This window comes from Falco cherrug, chromosome 1 (genome assembly GCF_023634085.1).
Source record: "Falco cherrug isolate bFalChe1 chromosome 1, bFalChe1.pri, whole genome shotgun sequence".
In the NCBI taxonomy this organism is placed as follows: Eukaryota; Metazoa; Chordata; class Aves; order Falconiformes; family Falconidae; genus Falco; species Falco cherrug.
Genome location: NC_073697.1, coordinates 102061033 through 102078279, shown reverse-complemented (window position 1 = coordinate 102078279; position 17247 = coordinate 102061033). Strand labels below are relative to the sequence as shown.

At 47.0% G+C, this 17247-nt stretch overlaps 2 protein-coding genes across 6 annotated transcripts in view; one reads left to right on the top strand and one right to left on the bottom strand.

The window, feature by feature from the left end:
• The window catches only part of TYW1B (tRNA-yW synthesizing protein 1 homolog B), a 104890-nt gene extending 93208 nt beyond the window's left edge, over positions 1 to 11682 (bottom strand). Inside the window, exons 1-7 of one of the 5 annotated variants that reach the window (XM_014280309.3) lie at positions 11595 to 11682; positions 9563 to 9708; positions 8722 to 8862; positions 8123 to 8224; positions 7112 to 7306; positions 5998 to 6279; positions 4650 to 4772 (exon numbers count right to left, since the gene is read on the bottom strand). In XM_014280309.3, the coding sequence (XP_014135784.2) occupies positions 4650 to 4772; positions 5998 to 6279; positions 7112 to 7306; positions 8123 to 8224; positions 8722 to 8862; positions 9563 to 9694 (975 nt within the window). In that variant the 5' untranslated portion in view covers positions 9695 to 9708; positions 11595 to 11682. Of the gene's footprint in view, positions 1 to 4649; positions 4773 to 5997; positions 6282 to 7111; positions 7307 to 8122; positions 8225 to 8721; positions 8863 to 9562; positions 9709 to 10644; positions 10801 to 11594 lie in introns of those variants that run through there. The other 4 variants (XM_027806098.2, XM_055713670.1, XM_055713677.1 and 1 more) reach the window with 4 other exon arrangements.
• Positions 11683 to 11774: 92 nt separating this feature from the next.
• SBDS (SBDS ribosome maturation factor) lies at positions 11775 to 17208 on the top strand. Its single transcript, XM_055713910.1, has 5 exons — positions 11775 to 11958; positions 12423 to 12552; positions 13283 to 13483; positions 14060 to 14224; positions 14843 to 17208. Exons 1-5 carry the CDS (start codon positions 11831 to 11833, stop codon positions 14969 to 14971), a joined length of 753 nt encoding a protein of 250 aa, XP_055569885.1. The 5' UTR covers positions 11775 to 11830; the 3' UTR covers positions 14972 to 17208.
• The last annotated feature ends 39 nt before the right edge of the window (positions 17209 to 17247 follow it).

Below are 17247 nucleotides of genomic sequence, written 5' to 3'. Positions count from 1 at the left end.
AAGGAAGAGTGACAAAGGGGATCAGGAAACCTCTCCTGTGGCAAACATGCATAGAAGCAAACAAACTTCTTGAACATGCTCTCTGAGACATGCTCTGCTTCCTGTAAACTCAGTCATGGTCTTACTCTCTCACACACCCCGCTCCTCCATACTTACATTGCAAATGCAAGTATCAGCATCATCAAACTTTTTGTTTTAGAAAACAAAAACATTAATCTTGAAATTCTGTCAACAAAATATGCCCATTTGATTACTTCCCAACCCATCCAAATAAAATTAGGATATTATTATTACTATTACTCATGCCTGCAGTTTATAAATATGAAGGTTAATAAAGCCATTTCATTCCCTGGGAACAAGACTAGATTGATCTGTCTTTCTAGTTTATCACAATCTTGCAGCTGTAGGAGACAATCTACATTAAGAAATGGTGTCCCTATGATTAATAGCAGTCTTGCAGACCACAAACATACCCATTAGATTTCACATTTTATCTCATAAATACATTTCAGGAGAGCAACTTCGGAGGATGGGGAAAGTGTGGCACAATTGCAAAACTTAAGTCCACTTAGTTATTAAAGAACCACGACTGCCTTCTGCTGCTGCACAGAAGCAATTTGGAGAACAGGCCCAGGTTAGCCTAAGAACAAGCAGCTGGAATGGCAGTAACTTGCAGAGAACATCCAAACCTTAATCCACCTAGTGTGCATCATCCAGCCCCACCTGGCACCGCAGCCTTGGATCATCAGGCACCTGAGAGAAGCAGCTTCAGCCCTGCCCAGCCCTCCTTCAGGCTGTGGTCATATCACACTCTGTTGGACTTTTGTGGCCAGTAATCCCATCCATGAAAGCACAGGCATTTTCTGTACTGACAAAGGTTTGGTTCCAGTTCAGGGCCCTAATAAGTATCACCTGCAGCAAGGTCCAAAAATGTAATTACTCAGAAAACAAAGGGCTGGATTTTAGCAGCTATGAAGTTATCATTGCCACATAGTATGAGTTTTGGTCAACAAAGTGTGGAATTTACCTTTGTATCAGCCACCATTTTATATATTTAAATGATTTCCCTTTGCCGCCCAACCTAGTGCCAATTTTTGTGCTCAGATCCAGTGCACAGAAGGCACCATCACAATGAACTGTGTCTTTACCCTCAGAAGCTCTTCAAAACCCCACCTCTTTGCCAAGGGATAGTATGGAATAGTTACAACTCCACAAGGTTCTGGCATTCACCTTGAGCTCCTGAAACCATCTGCCTGATCCAAATGACTGTAAGAATCCAGTACTTATCTCAAGCCCTTTGACAGGGCTTTGTAAAGCACAGTGAAGCTGCTGCATGTGAGAAACAAGCTGTAAAACAAAACTCAGCCTTGATTTCCATCAAGTCAAGCAACAGGAGATGGATGCAAAATTAAGTTAAGATCACCTGCAGGTATGTAAGCAAACATTTATTAGATACACTTGCCTCCACAGCCTCACTCTACCATCCCACAAAAGGCAGGACAACAAGGAACAATGACTATTTATAACTGCGCATCCATCTTAATCTGCCAGTGATTCTCACAAGAGGTAACATACGCCTGTAGAAGAGAGCAAAGCTGGACTCCAGCATATTTCAAACTAAGCCAGAACCTGCTGTTCTACCTTCCACATGCACAGCCGTTTACACACAACACTGACATCCACAAAACCCATGCTGAAAACACAGCACATTTGAAATCCAAGGTACTCTGTGTATGAAGAAGTGTGTATTTAAGGATTATATCACAGACAAGTTTTCTTCAAACTTGTTAGCTTGTACAGGGATAGTTCCGTGACAAAAACCCAAAGCACTTGCCTGTTGGTAGTCATTACTGCAAGACAATAAATTACATCAGTGTAAAATAGAAGCATCAGACTAATTTTACACAGTTCAGCATTATGGGAGAGAAAAAATGGCTAAAGGCACGACTCAACTCATCTGAAAAAGAAAACTTCTCACTGCACAAACTCACAGCCACCAAAGTGAGGATGTGACTTAAACCAAGATGCACTGGATTTAAAAAACTAAATCTTCCTGCCTGGGAGCCAGAGAGTCTGATCACGATAGATTACTTTCATAAATGCTGATCATCCTGCTCTTTATATCAAGTATTCAGCATTTATTTTCAGTAAGGCACCTACAGAATCCTTTTACAATTCAAGTGTTTGCATAAACCTGTTGCAAGTCCATGCACAAGTTCCCCAGGAGACTCACAATGAGGACCATCATTTCTTCTCCCAGTTAATGACAGGGATAGCCATCAGTTCACGCTCCCTCATAAAATATTTACACAGGTATAATGTGCCATCACTCTGGAAACAATACCCCATACAAGAGAGCTGAGAATTTACAGAGAAGTCACCGCTGAGGGCCCTCTTTCCATTACCTGCACTGCTTACAGAAGCATGAAACCAGAAGCACAGACCGCAGTGAGGCACCGTAGCCATGCAGAACAGGAATAAAGGGACAAGCAATAAGAACTACATCATTTAAGGTTTCAAATTAATCCAAAAACCTGGGACATGACTATGGCAGCACAGTTCAGTGGTATCAGCAATGAAGAAAGGTTGGCACACAGTTTTAGGGCCTCTTGTCTCATCAGCTGACAACAGCTCATGTACAACAGGGCCATGACACTTCCATGCACAGCAAGACCATACTGCCAGTCCTACACCCACATGTGCACTCGCAGGATCTAACCATTTGCAGAGGCAAGAGGGCAGTGCTCAGCTGTTACAGCAGAACAACTGTTTGCCACCTCCTCCGAGGAAAAGGCAGCAGCTCAAAAACTGCAACTTACAACTCCAGAGGAAGGTCTGTGCTCAGACAGAGGCTGTCCCTCACATCAGAGGGGCTACTTCGGTCAGAGCCACAGGAACCTGACCTACACAGAAGTACCTGCACTTCTGTAGTAACTTGTACATACAACTAACAGGCCTCTCACCTCTCAAGCACAGCAACAAGGAAGCTAAGGAGAAAGTAATTAATTGTCGAATTGTGCACCAGCCAGAGTCCGACAGCAATGAATGCTCACTGCCTATGTATAAAACCACAACACATTGTTTTGGTAGCAAGCACAGCTGAATGCAATGAGCACAAGAAGCTACGAGCAGCATTTTATAGCTGTGCTCACTTTTTATTCATAAACTGAACTACGATGATATGTGGCTTTCCTGGTTTACACTACCTTTTGATCATGGTGTTGCCACATTCTGTCAGTCATCTGACACTAAATGCCTAATTTTTCATAAAACTGCTGGACGACGCCACCTCCCCCCCATCATCTAACCCATCTCCCAGGGCACCGTTCCCTTTTTGTCAGTGACCTCTAGTGGCGAGCGCACGCGGGAGAGGAGAAAGAGGACCGCTTCACTGCAGTTCCACAGAGAGAAAGGCTGATGACCTTTCCTCCCTTCAAACGAAAGTCAGATGGCTCACCCACCCTTCTGCGAGCTACAGTGCACGAGTACGCACAAGCCCAGGGACAGGAGCTCGCACAGAGCGGCCTGCCTTGCCCCCAAGGTAGTGGGCTACTCTCCTGACAAAGTCTGTCACAAGCAACAGCAAGTATTTTCCCTTCTTCCCCTCCCTAAAGTGAGGAACAGAGATCCCCTGCACCCCGGCTCCCTTTGCAACCTCCTTCCCTCCTAAGCACACAGCCTCCCGTGGCCCCAGGCCTGCCTTGCTCTGGCCCAGCGGGGGCAGCTCAGCTCAGACTGCTGAGGAAATTGCCACATTTTGGGAAGAGCTGTGAGTCTACAGGCATGCAAGAGGAGGAAGGTGTTAAGTACAGGCAGAGAGGCCGGTTTGTTGCAAGAGGGATGGACAACAGCTCACATGTTCACAAGGAAAGACACCACCATGGAAAGGTCACCAAGGGGGAAACAATCAGCAACACACTACAGCACTGTCCCAGGGCCAGCCCTTCCCACCCCAGCTGCCAACTGCTCAGCCAGCAGCACGGGGAGCACACTGCAGATTAGCCCAGTAGCTATTTATATCCTCACTCCTTTTTGTGTGCTAACCCAACGGGTTTGATATATCCTGTTTGTGGGCTGAACACAGGAAAAGAAACATGAACAGAACTGCACAGGAACAGCATAACACCCTGAAATGAAGCAGGAGCTATGCTTGTCTTTTAACAGACTCAGCACAGATCAGATCAAGCTCACTGGCTTGCTCTGCAAGGACAGCACCTCATCTCAGGGCAGCAGCAAGCAAGACACAAAGTCTTGCAGCACCATGTCACAGCACACACCCACATTTCAGCTGACATGCCCACAGGCAGATACAGCAACAGGATTTGTGTTTAGACACTGGACCATGATTCACATGGGCAGAGACGTGAATTCAGATCTGAACATTAGCCGTGGAAGTAATTTTTCTGCAGACTGAAAACCGCAGGTCACCATTGCAGCATTTGCTCAGTGAACAAGTCACAGTTAGCCAGGAACTATACCAAACACACCTCCAAGTACGTTCTTTCTTGTGGCAGGTTCTCCAGTAGCTCATATTTTGCTCTCCCTCTAACTGGACTCCACAGATTCTAATCCAGCAAGCAGTATTTTAATCAATTCAACTGATTGTTTGCAAAGAGCTGACAGTTCTATACATGCTGTAACACCAGTACCTTTGCTTTCTTCATGTGGCTCACGATATTGCCGAGATCTTCAACATCAACAACAAAATTTGTGCCTCCAGCTACTTCAGCATCAGCCTCCTCCTCACTACTGGTTTCAAACAACTCCTCTGCCTATGTAAGAGACCAGAGAAAAAAAAAAATTAGGAATTAATCTGAATGTTAAACATAAGACCTTCAGCTAGGCTAACCAGTGAAATCAGCCTCCACCATCAGTCAAGTCTACTGAAAACCAAATAACAGTCTACCAATAAGCTGTATAACGTATGAAATGCATTTAAACTCAGGGCTTTTATTGGTGTGTATTTTTAAGAGTTCAGTAGCACACGGACTGCCCAAAAGTCAGTCCAGAGATCCTGCCTCCAGATTGCTGTTTTCTTCACATGCCTATCCGATCACTCCAGAAGCAATACAGAAGAGTCCAACCCCCACTGCATACTATGACGATCTGGAAGTCTAACAGCACTCCTTTAACTCGCAAGTGCCCCCATGTGAATGAACAGGGAGTGAGGGATCTGCTTTCCAAGTAAAACTCTTCACAGAGCAGAAGTTGTCTCCCTTCCTGTTCACAGCTGAAGTACAGCACAGCAGCATCAGTGCAACAGCAAGATTTTTCCTCTTGCTCCTGCAGTACCCAGCACTTTTAAGCCCACTCAGCTAGAAGAGCCCCTGTTTCCCTACAAAATTTAACATGGCCATCCATATCAATCATTTCCAACCCAAAAATAAACGGCTTGCAGGGAGGATTAAGGTGCCATAGCAGCTCCGAGTCTTGCACTGTACAGCATAAAGAGCATTTCTCATGCAAAGCCTGCAATCAAAAAACACTCCAGAAGACACACAAACAATTACAGGCAGACACGTTCAGAGGAACCACAGGAGTTGCTCAGATAACACTTCCCCAGCTGCCTTTGGAAAGACTTTGGGATGGCAGGCAAAGCACCTAAGCTTCACCAAGCTGAAGTGGAAGCAGGTTAACCTCAGAGGGAACTAAATGCTTCACTTGGCCATGAGACAAGGCCAATACTCTGATTAGAGCCCAGACTGGCTCCCTGGAGCATCTGTCACAATGTATACCTCCCCCTATTCAAACGGAAGGCTCCTACATCATAGAAACTCAGTCTAGGCTAGGTCCATCACTGATCCTTTGGTCCTTTTTGGATGGCTTGTTCTACTTGTTAACTGCCACGGGATCTCATCCCACTTCCCCCTCTGCTACAGAGCAAAGTAGTATCAAGCTCCCCCAGCACCCTCTGGACTACAGGAGGAAGGAGAGAACTCAAGTAGTGCTCCAAGGGGCACCAAACCAGAAACAAAATCCCATGGAGTTTGCCTTTACCTCAGTATTCTCATTTTCTGATGACCCATGTTCATGATCCGAGTTCTCCTTGCTCTGCTTTCCCGGAGATTTGCACTTTCCTTTCTTGCACTTCCCACTGCAGGGCTTCTTTTCCCCTCTGCAGAGGGCCTGGAGCCGACTGAGGAACTTGGCTTTCCAGGCTTCAAAGTCTGCCTCAATGCTGCCATGCTTGCTCTGGGCCACATTGCAGTCCCCCTCAGCACGTGTCATGATACGGCTGGCACTGAGCATCCACAGCCACCTGTCAATATTTCTTCCAACCTAGGATGAAAATTAGAGGAAAATTAAACAAAGCCCAAGTTAAACAAAGAAGGCAACTACACAAGCAAGGACCAAGCCTGGAAACAGAGCTAGCAAACTGCACAGGACTGCGGGGCAGGGACTTCCAGACTCCCTCGTACCTGCTGACTCAGAGCACAGACACAAGGCATTCTGAACACCATCACACATCCTCCAGCTCCCATTTGAAAATACCTCTGCTATCACACTGATATGATAAGAGATGACCTCCAGGAACAAACTTCTTTGTGTGATGCTTGCTGGTCAAAATGGCCACATGCATAACACATTCCATGTGGCCCCAACTATACAAAGTTAACAACCTGGTGACAAGTCATGCCATTTATCTGAGTGAGATGAAACTAATTACCAGGCTAAGACACTGTCATATTTCACATCAGAAAATAAAGCTAAAATCCACACAATACAGCAAAGTACTTATGTTCAAGAAAAGCACTCTAAACTAAAAGGCAGCAAGTGAGAGGGGCTACAGTATGGTGCCCTCATGCACTGATAGAAAGCTTTCAAAGCCAGGAAATTAACTCAGTAAGGATTTACCATATGTACTATCATACCTTCCAGATCAATGCAGTGCTTATGAGACTCCTTTCCCATAGAAAAGAGCAGCACAGTTGCTTCAAATCTGCACTGTCCATGCCCTAAACCCAGTCCTTAATCAAGTCCACTGAACAGCTGCAATTCTCACACCAACTACCAGTATCATTTGTACTATCTGTAGCAGTTAGTAGCATTTAAGAATGCTTCTCTGAAAAGCTAAGCTGAAACCAAAGAAAGGTGCACGCGAGATACTTACTGTGTTGTAATGATCAACATACACTGAGTTTCCCAAGCCAAACACAGCATATCTCAGGCCTTTCAGATATGTTTTCCCAAAGCGGAAGTCATTCACAGCCTCTTCCAACCACTTGCAGAACCACACTGCACTCTCAGTTGGCTGTCCATCTGTGTACGTAGCTACCAAGAACACACAAATGTTCCTGCTGGTTGTCTAATAATATACACAGAACAGAATGGAAAAGATCATTGCATTTTTCTGAACACTTTACATCAGAAGAGAGCCATAACACATCAGCAGATGAAAGCAGTCAAAGGATGAAAGTTCTGCTAAGTGGGTTGGTAGTCTTTGATGTGGGATGCTGCAGGTGGTGCAACAGTGGTGATCTCAGTGGTGCTGAACGGCCATCCTCCCTGCAAAGCCATCCTAAATTAGCCAAGAGAGATCAAGTTGTCTTTTCCCTACTTAACAGGGTCACAGTGGTAAAACAGAACTGGACATCTACCTTTCCCACCCCAGTCAACAGCTTCTTGAACAGACTCTTGCGGCAATGAAGTCTCCCACAGATTCAAGGATTACTCAGTATTACACCCACAGATTCAAGAATTACACAATATAAATACATCTCCCAAGAAGTTCCTAACTTGTAAGTCCACAAAGGCTGCAGAAGTATCACCATCTACTTACTCCGGTTTTGAACCACTCCCCACGTGTACACAGTCAGAGACAGAACAAGGGAACCTGGTGCAGCCACTCTCGCATAACTCACAATTGAGTTACAGAACTAGCTCATATAAAGTTACTGTCTGCATCAAAATATTCTATGTGATCCTTTCCCAGTAATTTTCAAAATTTAAGTATTTTCTGCTGAGGGTTAACAGGCTATACTTGCTTATGTGGAAGGGAAGCAGTTTTCAACACACAGCTGTGGAGGTTTCCAGGATAACAGGAGAGAAATACAAAAGGAAGACAGCCTTCACAATCCCAGGAAAAACTTGTATTTTTTAGTCATATTTATGTCATACCCACCTCTTCTGATAAACAATCATCTGGATCATAATCTCCCATGCTAATGACTTCCACAGGCAAATTAAGGGAAATAACTGCTTCAGCCAGACCTTTGGCAAATCTCTGAAAAAAAGAAACATAGAAAATTATTAATTACTTCAACCCAACTATCACAAAGGTCAAACAAGACTTATCCCAGCACAGAAAGAACAGTGACACATGACAACTGGACCTAAAATTCCCCACATTAAAAGTATACTGGCTAAAAGCATTTTACATTAACAACTCATGATTTTACACTCACACACAGCAACTTCTTTTTAAGAAAGCACCCAAAATAGCGCTTTCCTCTAAGAAGATCTGCTAACAAATTAAGAGTATATTGTAAGAGTAAACTTTAAGCTTCATAATCACTGTCTCTACTGCATGCCCCACTTAAGTGAAAATAACATAAAATAACGATTTTCCTACTCCCTTTATCTTTCACATTGGGCTATGACTTTTAATGAGCTGATGAACTTCCAGATTTTTTACACAGTGCAGTGTTTTTAAAGCAAGCAACATACTTAAACCTCAACAATATTTCAAAACAATCATGTATGTGAAAAAAAGTAACATACCTTTGCTGTGCCAGTCTGAGACCCATAGAAAATCTTTACCCCAGCAACATAGACCTCCTTTGCCTGCAGAGCGGCACATCCATTTACTAGTTTGCCTTCTGTTCCTTCAGAAGCAGCAGAATTCCCCTTGGATTTTTCACCCTGTGAAACAAGTGCCATGCCACATTCAATCTCTTTTCAAAATTATGTTAACCCCATTTTCCCAAAAGCATTTACAATTCAAATCCTGTGACCAGATTCTCAGCACCACTAATAGGCAACAGTTTCTCTCACACCTAGAGAAACACACAAGTAACTATTTCTCTGAACTAGGCTATGCCACAATATACCTATCTCACACACCAGGGAGAGAACAGGATACAGCTGAATCAAAGAACCTCCCATCTCCTGCAGCAGAACTTCACTCACCTGCATGAGGACGTTTTAAAAACCTGAATGGCCTAATCCCACTCCTATCCTAAAATCAGTTCAACCTTGTCATTAACATCACTAGAAACGTGAACGTGAAAACACTGGACATGAGCAGAGCTATGTACTTGAAGTGACAGAGCAACCCAGGCTGACACATTCTCTAAGTAACAAAGTGAGAGGTGTTCAGCTGGTATCTACTCCAACATCACAGCAACAAGGGCATTTAGTTACTCACAAACATAAAACAATCCAGACTGAGGATTATAACCATCAGATGAACTAAAATGCCATTGAGATTTGCAGGATCCCAGGTGGGCCCACAGTGAAGCAGCACATTTCACTGCACCAGTGGGTACCCTTACCCAGCTACTACTCCCACACACAGACTTTTGGGGTCTTCTCAGACAAAAGTGATTACATGTTCAGTTACCTTCTTTTTGGTTTTGGTGGTGGTGAACTGAATGATGATCCAAATGCTGATCCCAAAACCAACAACAGAATAGATGTAAAATCTGTGCAGCCATAAGGACACCAGGCAAGTATAAAAGTTCCACGTATCCATTGAGACATCCAAATCTAGATTAAATCACAGGTTTAACAAGAGCAGATTCCTACAGTATGAATTCAGAATGAACACACAAAAAATAACCACACAGTAACCACAGCATCATGCCATTAGCTATTATTCCCCAGGATTCAGAGAAAACAGTTTTTGGCTAAACACAAGACACTACAATTGACTCAGGGAACCTTCACCTCCTCAGATGTGTGAGCCTAGTTTCATCTGACTATCCAAGCTCATGTTTTAGCTTAGATAGGGCAGGGTCTGTTATAAGAAAAGACAGAAAAAGCTTGTGCTGTGCAAGAGTCTGAACATAGAAAGTCCTTGTGAAACATCCACTGTATTGCACTGGCCTTAGTCTTGCACAGACCCGAACACATGCAGATCTCTGGAGCTAGAAAGCTCCACCTAAGGGGAAAATCATCTACACACTTTGCTGCTGAATACAACCCTTGCTCGTACATATTAGACACCACACTGATTACAATAGCTTTGATCCAGTTTCAAGGCCAGACTGAAACCTGGTGGATTCAAAGTACTTTTTCAGAAGTCTATCATGTGAGTGAGGTTTGATTCAGAACAACTGAGATTTTTCAACTCTGTTCAGAACATTCAGGACACAAAATGTTGTAGCCAGGAGGCCACGCTTACACAGTGCCTGTGACTACATAATTCATACAAAATATTCAGGGGTTAAATAAGGCTTGTTGGTGACATTTATTGACTGAGAAACACAGATTATATCCTCCTCCTGTTATTTACAGTCCTCTTGGCTCTTGTTTTTACAGACATCATACAAGAGCACAGAAACAGCATTTCCAAGAGGCGGGAAACTTTTGGTATCTTACTTGTCCCCTAGGCAGTTACAGTATCAGAACAAAAGCTTGAGGGGATGCCCCTCATCCCTCCACCACCAACACAGACACTCCCAAAGAGCTGAGAGCACTTGCCTTTGTTAGCAGCCCCCTTGCTGCCAGGCAACACAAGCAGCACATCCCTCAAGGGGGACTCTAGAAACCTGCAGCAGCCCAGGTACCCTGCTCCACCTCACCCTCTGTACTTGACACAACACAACTAACCCACAGCACCCCCCACGCCTGACCCCCCCATGGCAGATGCCCCTTGTTCCTCACCCTTGCACCCCAACACCCACCCCATTTCATTCCTCCAGGGTACTCACCCCCACCCGCGTAACTGCCCTCCTGTAGGACCCCTCATGAAGACCTCCCCCCCACCCCCAGTACTCTCATAGTTACTGCCACCCACACTGTTCTCACGGTTACTGTCCCCCACAGAACCCACACACAGTCACTGCCCCACACCCCCCCACAGTCACTGCCCCACACCCCCCCACACACACAGTCACTGCCCCACACCCCCCCACACACACAGTCACTGCCCCACACCCCCCCACACACACAGTCACTGCCCCACACCCCCCCACACACACAGTCACTGCCCCACACCCCCCCACACACACAGTCACTGCCCCACACCCCCCCACACACACAGTCACTGCCCCACACCCCCCCACACACACAGTCACTGCCCCACACCCCCCCACACACACAGTCACTGCCCCACACCCCCCCACACACACAGTCACTGCCCACCCCCACCACACACACAACCCCTCATGGTTACTATCCCCGTCTCCACAACCCTCACAGTTACTACACACAAACACACCGCTCACAACCCCCACACACAGTTACTACCCTACACACACACCCCCCTCCCCTCACGGTTGCTACCCCACCACCAGCACCACCACACATCCCTCACGGTTACAGCCCCCGGTTACTACCCCTACGACCCACCCCACACACCCCTCACGGTTACTGCTCCCCCTACACCCCACCACCCGTTCCCTCACGGCTTACTGCCCACACAGACACACATCTTTCCCTCACACGTATGGCCGCGGCCCGCTGCACACCGCCGAGCCCCGCGCCTCAGCCCAAGCGTCACACCCGCCTCTTCCGGCCCCTCCCCCCCGCGTTTCCTTCCGCAGGGCCTTTGCTGAGCGCGGGGGGGCGGGCCAGGCGCGGTGGCGGCCAATGGGGAGGCAGATTGGCCCGGCCCCGCCCCCCGGCCCCGCGCGCGCCCGCCGGTGGCGCAGGCACAGCCGCCGCCATGTCCATCTTCACCCCTACCAACCAGATCCGCCTCACTAACGTGGCCGTGGTGCGGGCGCGGCGCGGCGGCAAGCGCTTCGAGATCGCCTGCTACCGCAACAAGGTCATGGGATGGCGCAGCGGAGCGTGAGTGAGACCGGCCGACGACGACGGGGTCTGGCCGCCGGGGGCGGCCTGTGGGGGAGGCCCGTGTGGGCGCCCGGTGGCGTGAGGCGACTTCCTGTGGGGACCCGGGTGTGGCGGGGCGTGGGGGAGGCGGCGGGGCTGAAGAGCCCCATGGCGACCGGCCTGTGCCGGGGGCGGGAACCCGGATGGGACCCGGCTGTGGCTTGGGGCAGGAGCCGTGCGGGACCCGGCTGTGGAGCAGGGGACACCCGTGTAGAGGGGGGGACCCAGCTGTGGGGAGCGGGGGGAGCCGCGCAGGGGCGGTGACCCTGCCCATCCCCGGCAGTGACGCTTGGGCAATCCGGGTTCCAGGCTCCCCTAATCCAGCCCTTGGCAGCAGGACTTCTTCCTCCTCGCTGAATACTCGTGTGCTCTTTCTTACATGACTGACTTCACAAGTTTTCGAACTCTCTCCTCATCTTCAGGGAGAAAGATCTCGACGAGGTCCTGCAGACACATACAGTGTTTGTCAACGTTTCCAAAGGCCAGGTGGCGAAGAGGGAAGATCTTGTTCAAGCATTTGGGACAGATGACCAAACAGAAATCTGTAAGATGGTAGGTTTCACACACTTTGCTTTCTCAAAGCGTGGAGAAGACCTGCCAAATCTTTTACAAACAGGTCACATGGGCATGGTAGGTTGGTTTAGCCCTAGAAAGTTCCCACTGAATGCAGTGCTGCTGTAGGCAAAAGTGGTGTTCAATTGGTGAAGCAGTGCGACGGAAGGACTGGTAGCACTGTGCTATAGTCTTAAACATTATCTGTGCAGCTGGCTGGAAAGAGTTGTGAGCTCTCTGTGTAACATGCAGCTTCTACGTGCTGAGGTCTGCGGACACAGGAAAAAGGTTAGCCAGCACTAAGCAGTTCCTCATCTAAAATACATTATTAAGGATGCATGGAAAGAAATGGGACAGTTCCTTCTTACTTTGGACACTTCAATGAAATGCTATGTATGAGATATAGATAGATAGATAGATAGATATTTACAAAAAGGAACAGATCCACTTTCTTAGTCCTCGGCAGGATATAAACCATGGACTTATAGGTGGTGAGAATGTAAGTAAATCTGCGCTTTTGAGTGTGTCTGTGGTGGGTTTTTTGTCTGCAGACTTTACAGTGGTGCCTGCCATAATGGTGTACATTACTAATACGGTTGTTCTTTTGCTCCGCTGTACCGTCTAACCAAACCATTGAATCAATTGTTAAATTTAACAGAGTTACTAAAGTTTTCATTCTGTGCTCAAATCTGTATATTTATTAACTAATGTCTTCCTTTTTACTGTACAGATTTTATCCAAAGGGGAGCTGCAAGTATCGGACAAAGAACGACAGACACAGCTGGAGCAGATGTTTAGAGACATTGCAACTATTGTGGCTGACAAGTGTGTGAATCCTGAAACAAAGAGGCCATACACAGTGATCCTGATCGAAAGAGCCATGAAGGATATTCACTACTCCGTCAAGCCGCACAGGAGCACAAAGCAGCAGGTTGGTTTTCTCGCGACATGAGCTGCTGCTTAGAGGTGGCTCTTCAAGCCTGATTTCTCCCTGCGCAGCCACGGAGGGGTGAGCAGAGCACTGCGGTCTGAAGACTGCAGAGCGGTTACTCAGCTGGCTGGCAGCTGCATGCTGGGTACAAGCAGCTTCTGAAACTCACGCAGTTTGTTTTCTAACAATGCGGGGAAGGGAGAAAGAAAGAAACCAATTAAAGCAGCAACAGTGGTATATCTGGAACAGAAGGAAGTTTTATCGTTTATTTTAATTGAGGCAGTGAATCAGGCTTTGCATCTGAGCCACGTGGGTTTCTGTTGTTTTGCAGTATGGCTGCTATTGAACGTGATTTTGGGCAGGCTTGTTAAGTATTTGAAGTGGTCACAAACAGCCAGACCTCTGCCTTTTCTTGCTGCTCTACCAAGGGAGTGTAAACCATACTCCCTGCAGCAGGGTGACAATGATCAGTGCTGGGAACTGTGTCTGGAGCTAATGCAAAGGATTTGGATTTTGGTCTGTGCAAGGGTTTGTAAGCAGGTGTGTCAATGCTCTTTCCTCTTCATGTCGTGACAGGCACTGGAAGTGATCAGACAGTTAAAGGAAACCATGCAGATCGAACGTGCTCACATGAGGCTGCGATTTATCCTTCCAGCAAAGGAGGGGAAGAAACTGAGAGAGAAGCTCAAGCCCCTGATTAAAGTTATTGAGAGTGAAGATTTCCACGAACAGCTGGAAATTGTGAGTAATAAAGCGGTCCCTTGGGTGTCATACTTGATTTGACTACACCTGTACCTTTGACTAGATGATGAATGAATATGTGGAAGATGTTGAGATAAACTGCAGGTTTACGAGGGGTTCTAAATCAGAGGTGTGCTTTGTGGTTTTAATGTCACCTAATCCTAGTGAGGTCAGCGTGCAAGTAGCCTTTATTGTACAGAGGTTGCTGCTTCAAGCTGCAGAGGAGCAGTGTCATTCCTCTTAGCAGTGATTATCCTACAGCACGGATAAATTTCTCTGCATGTATGGAATGTTACTCTTCATTTGGTGGGTCAGGCCTGTATTTGACAGCGGTTAATTAGGTTTTGAAGAAATAGTCTGTGGCAAAGCAGAACTTGGTATTAGCCAGAATCTTTCCGAGACCAGATTAGAATCTAGCAATCCCAGCTGTCAAAAGACATGCCCAGCATGGGTAAATGGAACTGCAGAGCCTCTGTGGAAAGATTATTTGATAGAAATTGCTTATCAATTCTGCAAAGTCCTTCTTAGTCACAAAAGCATTTTTATTTTTAATGAAAATTAATGTAAGACTTTGAAAAGGGTCTAATGACAATCAAATACTATGGCTTGACATTTCAGGTGTGCCTTATTGACCCAGGCTGCTTCAGAGAGATTGATGACCTGATACGGAGTGAGACAAAAGGGAAAGGAACCCTGGAGGTGCTGAGTCTGAAAGACGTGGAGGAAGGAGACGAAAAGCTTGAATAATGAAAGCCTTCCCACAGCAGTTCTACTTGCAACAGCATTCTACGAAATGACTGGCGATAGACATGCTCTTCTGTTCGGCCTTCGTGGTTTTTCCGTTCTCTTGCTGCCAGATATTTCCTGACACTAGTCCTTTCAGATTTTTACATGCAGTGTGGGGTTTTTTATCCTTCCACACCTGCTTGGTTTACAAATGTGTTTGACTGCTGGAACGTTTTATGTCAGAGTTGCACTAATGAGGCCTGAGTTAAGATGTGGTAGACAAGTGACTTTTCCTTTGGTTTCCTTTAAGGGTTGCTGTTGAAGAGTGTTGGGCTGATACGGTGCCCGTTGTTGCTACCTGGAGCTGTCAGTGCTGAGCGGCCGGTTGCATAGATTGCTGAGGGGTGAGTTTGTCTGTGAGGAGAGGAACCTTCAGAAGAGAGCTGCTTTTTCACTTCTCAGCACGTGCAAAGCATGGATCGTTCCTAAAAATCTATCTGTGAGCAGCACGATCACTGACTTGGGCTTCTACAATTGGCTGCTTGATAATTAAAACACCATTCTTAAAGATTTCCTTTGCCGGATAGAAGAGTACTCGCTGACTTATTAAAAACCTTCTCTTCCATATAACTTCTTCGTGACATGTATTTAGCTACCTTAAGAAAAATCAGTTATCGCCTGCTTCTATATTAGAGATACAGAAAGACATAAAATCATTTTTGTGAATGGTATAGGAGGTGCCTCCGGCCACGGCGATGCTTTCTGTAGGCCGAAGGGGTGGCCTGTGCTTGTCAGCTGTTCATTCCACGGCGTCAGTGAGAATCTCCGACAGGCATGGGTGGCCTCTGCCCATCGAGCTGGACAGGCTTTTGTTGGGCCGCCATTCCCCAGCAGGAGCAGTTTGGTTGTGCCCCGTTTTAGTGCGAGACAGAGAAATCCTGGCAGCTGTCCTTTCTCCTCTCGCTGCTTATGCTGCTTTCTAATACCTGCCCAGCATTTCCAGGCAGCTCCAGATTCCATGAGCTCTTGTCTCAGCTGTGTTCAACAAATGCTTTTTAGTGGAGCTGGTGTGTTTCAAAGAAGAGGGGAAGAGAGCACAGCAAGTGGAGGAGGAGAGACGGAAAATGCAAACCACCAGGCAAAGCCCCTGTGCTTGGGTGACCGAAAGCTCAGCCAGCAGGGATTTACGGAGCCTTCAGCGTGACGTACCCCTTCCCATGCTAACAGCAGGCAGCAGGTCAGGAGCTGCAGGCTAGCCAGCGCCTCGATGTCTCTCCCAGACGAGTGCTGTGTTCATCATTGGCTGTTCACTTTTAGCGCGCCCGACTGCCTGCTACATGAGAACTGAAGGGAGCTCTGGCTTGCGCTGCTGACGTGACCTTTTCCTTTGTAGCGTGAACAGCGTGGGAAGTCTCCAGAATTTAGGCAGGGAGGGCTGAAGACAACTGAAAGCGGAGAGGTTTGACGTGTGAGGTGCAGGGGGCCTGTGGGACTAGACCCTTAGTCAAAGGCTTCCTCCTGGAAGCTGGTTTCTGCAGGCGCCTGTTGACACGAGCTTGTACAAGCCTGGCTCATGTTTCTTGAGCAGTATTTTGGAAGGGCCGTCCACTCGAGAGTCTGAGTTTTGCTGAGGGCCACTGAAATGGACATCCTTGAGGCATTTTAGCCGTTCTTCTAAAAAGCTCTCTCTTGCCACCCCCCGGTAACCTGCCGTGATGTTTAAATGCTGCCTAGGACAGTGTAGTGGCATAATGACTCTACTTGCCACGTGGGCCCCGCCTCAGCGTGGAGATCTCGACGTGCACGGACAGACTGGCCAGGTTCCTTGTGGGCACAAAGCCTTCACTGCTTGTCTTTCAAAGGGCCATCTCTTCATGCGCATTTTTATGAAGCACAGAAGATGATAATGTCTGCGTGTAGCCTGTCACGGGCCATTGGCATTAACATGCAATCCATCAGTCTGCACATGAGGTGCTGAGTAAGAGCCTGGGATGATCCTGTGTCGGTAACACTTGATTTCAGAATCCTCTAATTTCTTTGTTTCCTATGTTCAGCAGCTAGAGCACCATAGGACGGCTGCACATTAAAGATCTCGAGCTACAGAAACTTCATCAGAGCTGATCTACAAGCTTGGTGCTAGGAAGGCAGTTTCCCTCTGTAAGGAGTCTTTTTCTGCAAATCAAAGATTGAGGGTTATTCTCCTCTCTGGTAGAGGGAGCTTGGTTTTATTTCTCAACGAATAAATGTACATGCTTGCATTCCTTGCCGTGTCTGTAGCTGAGCCAGAACGTGCGGGA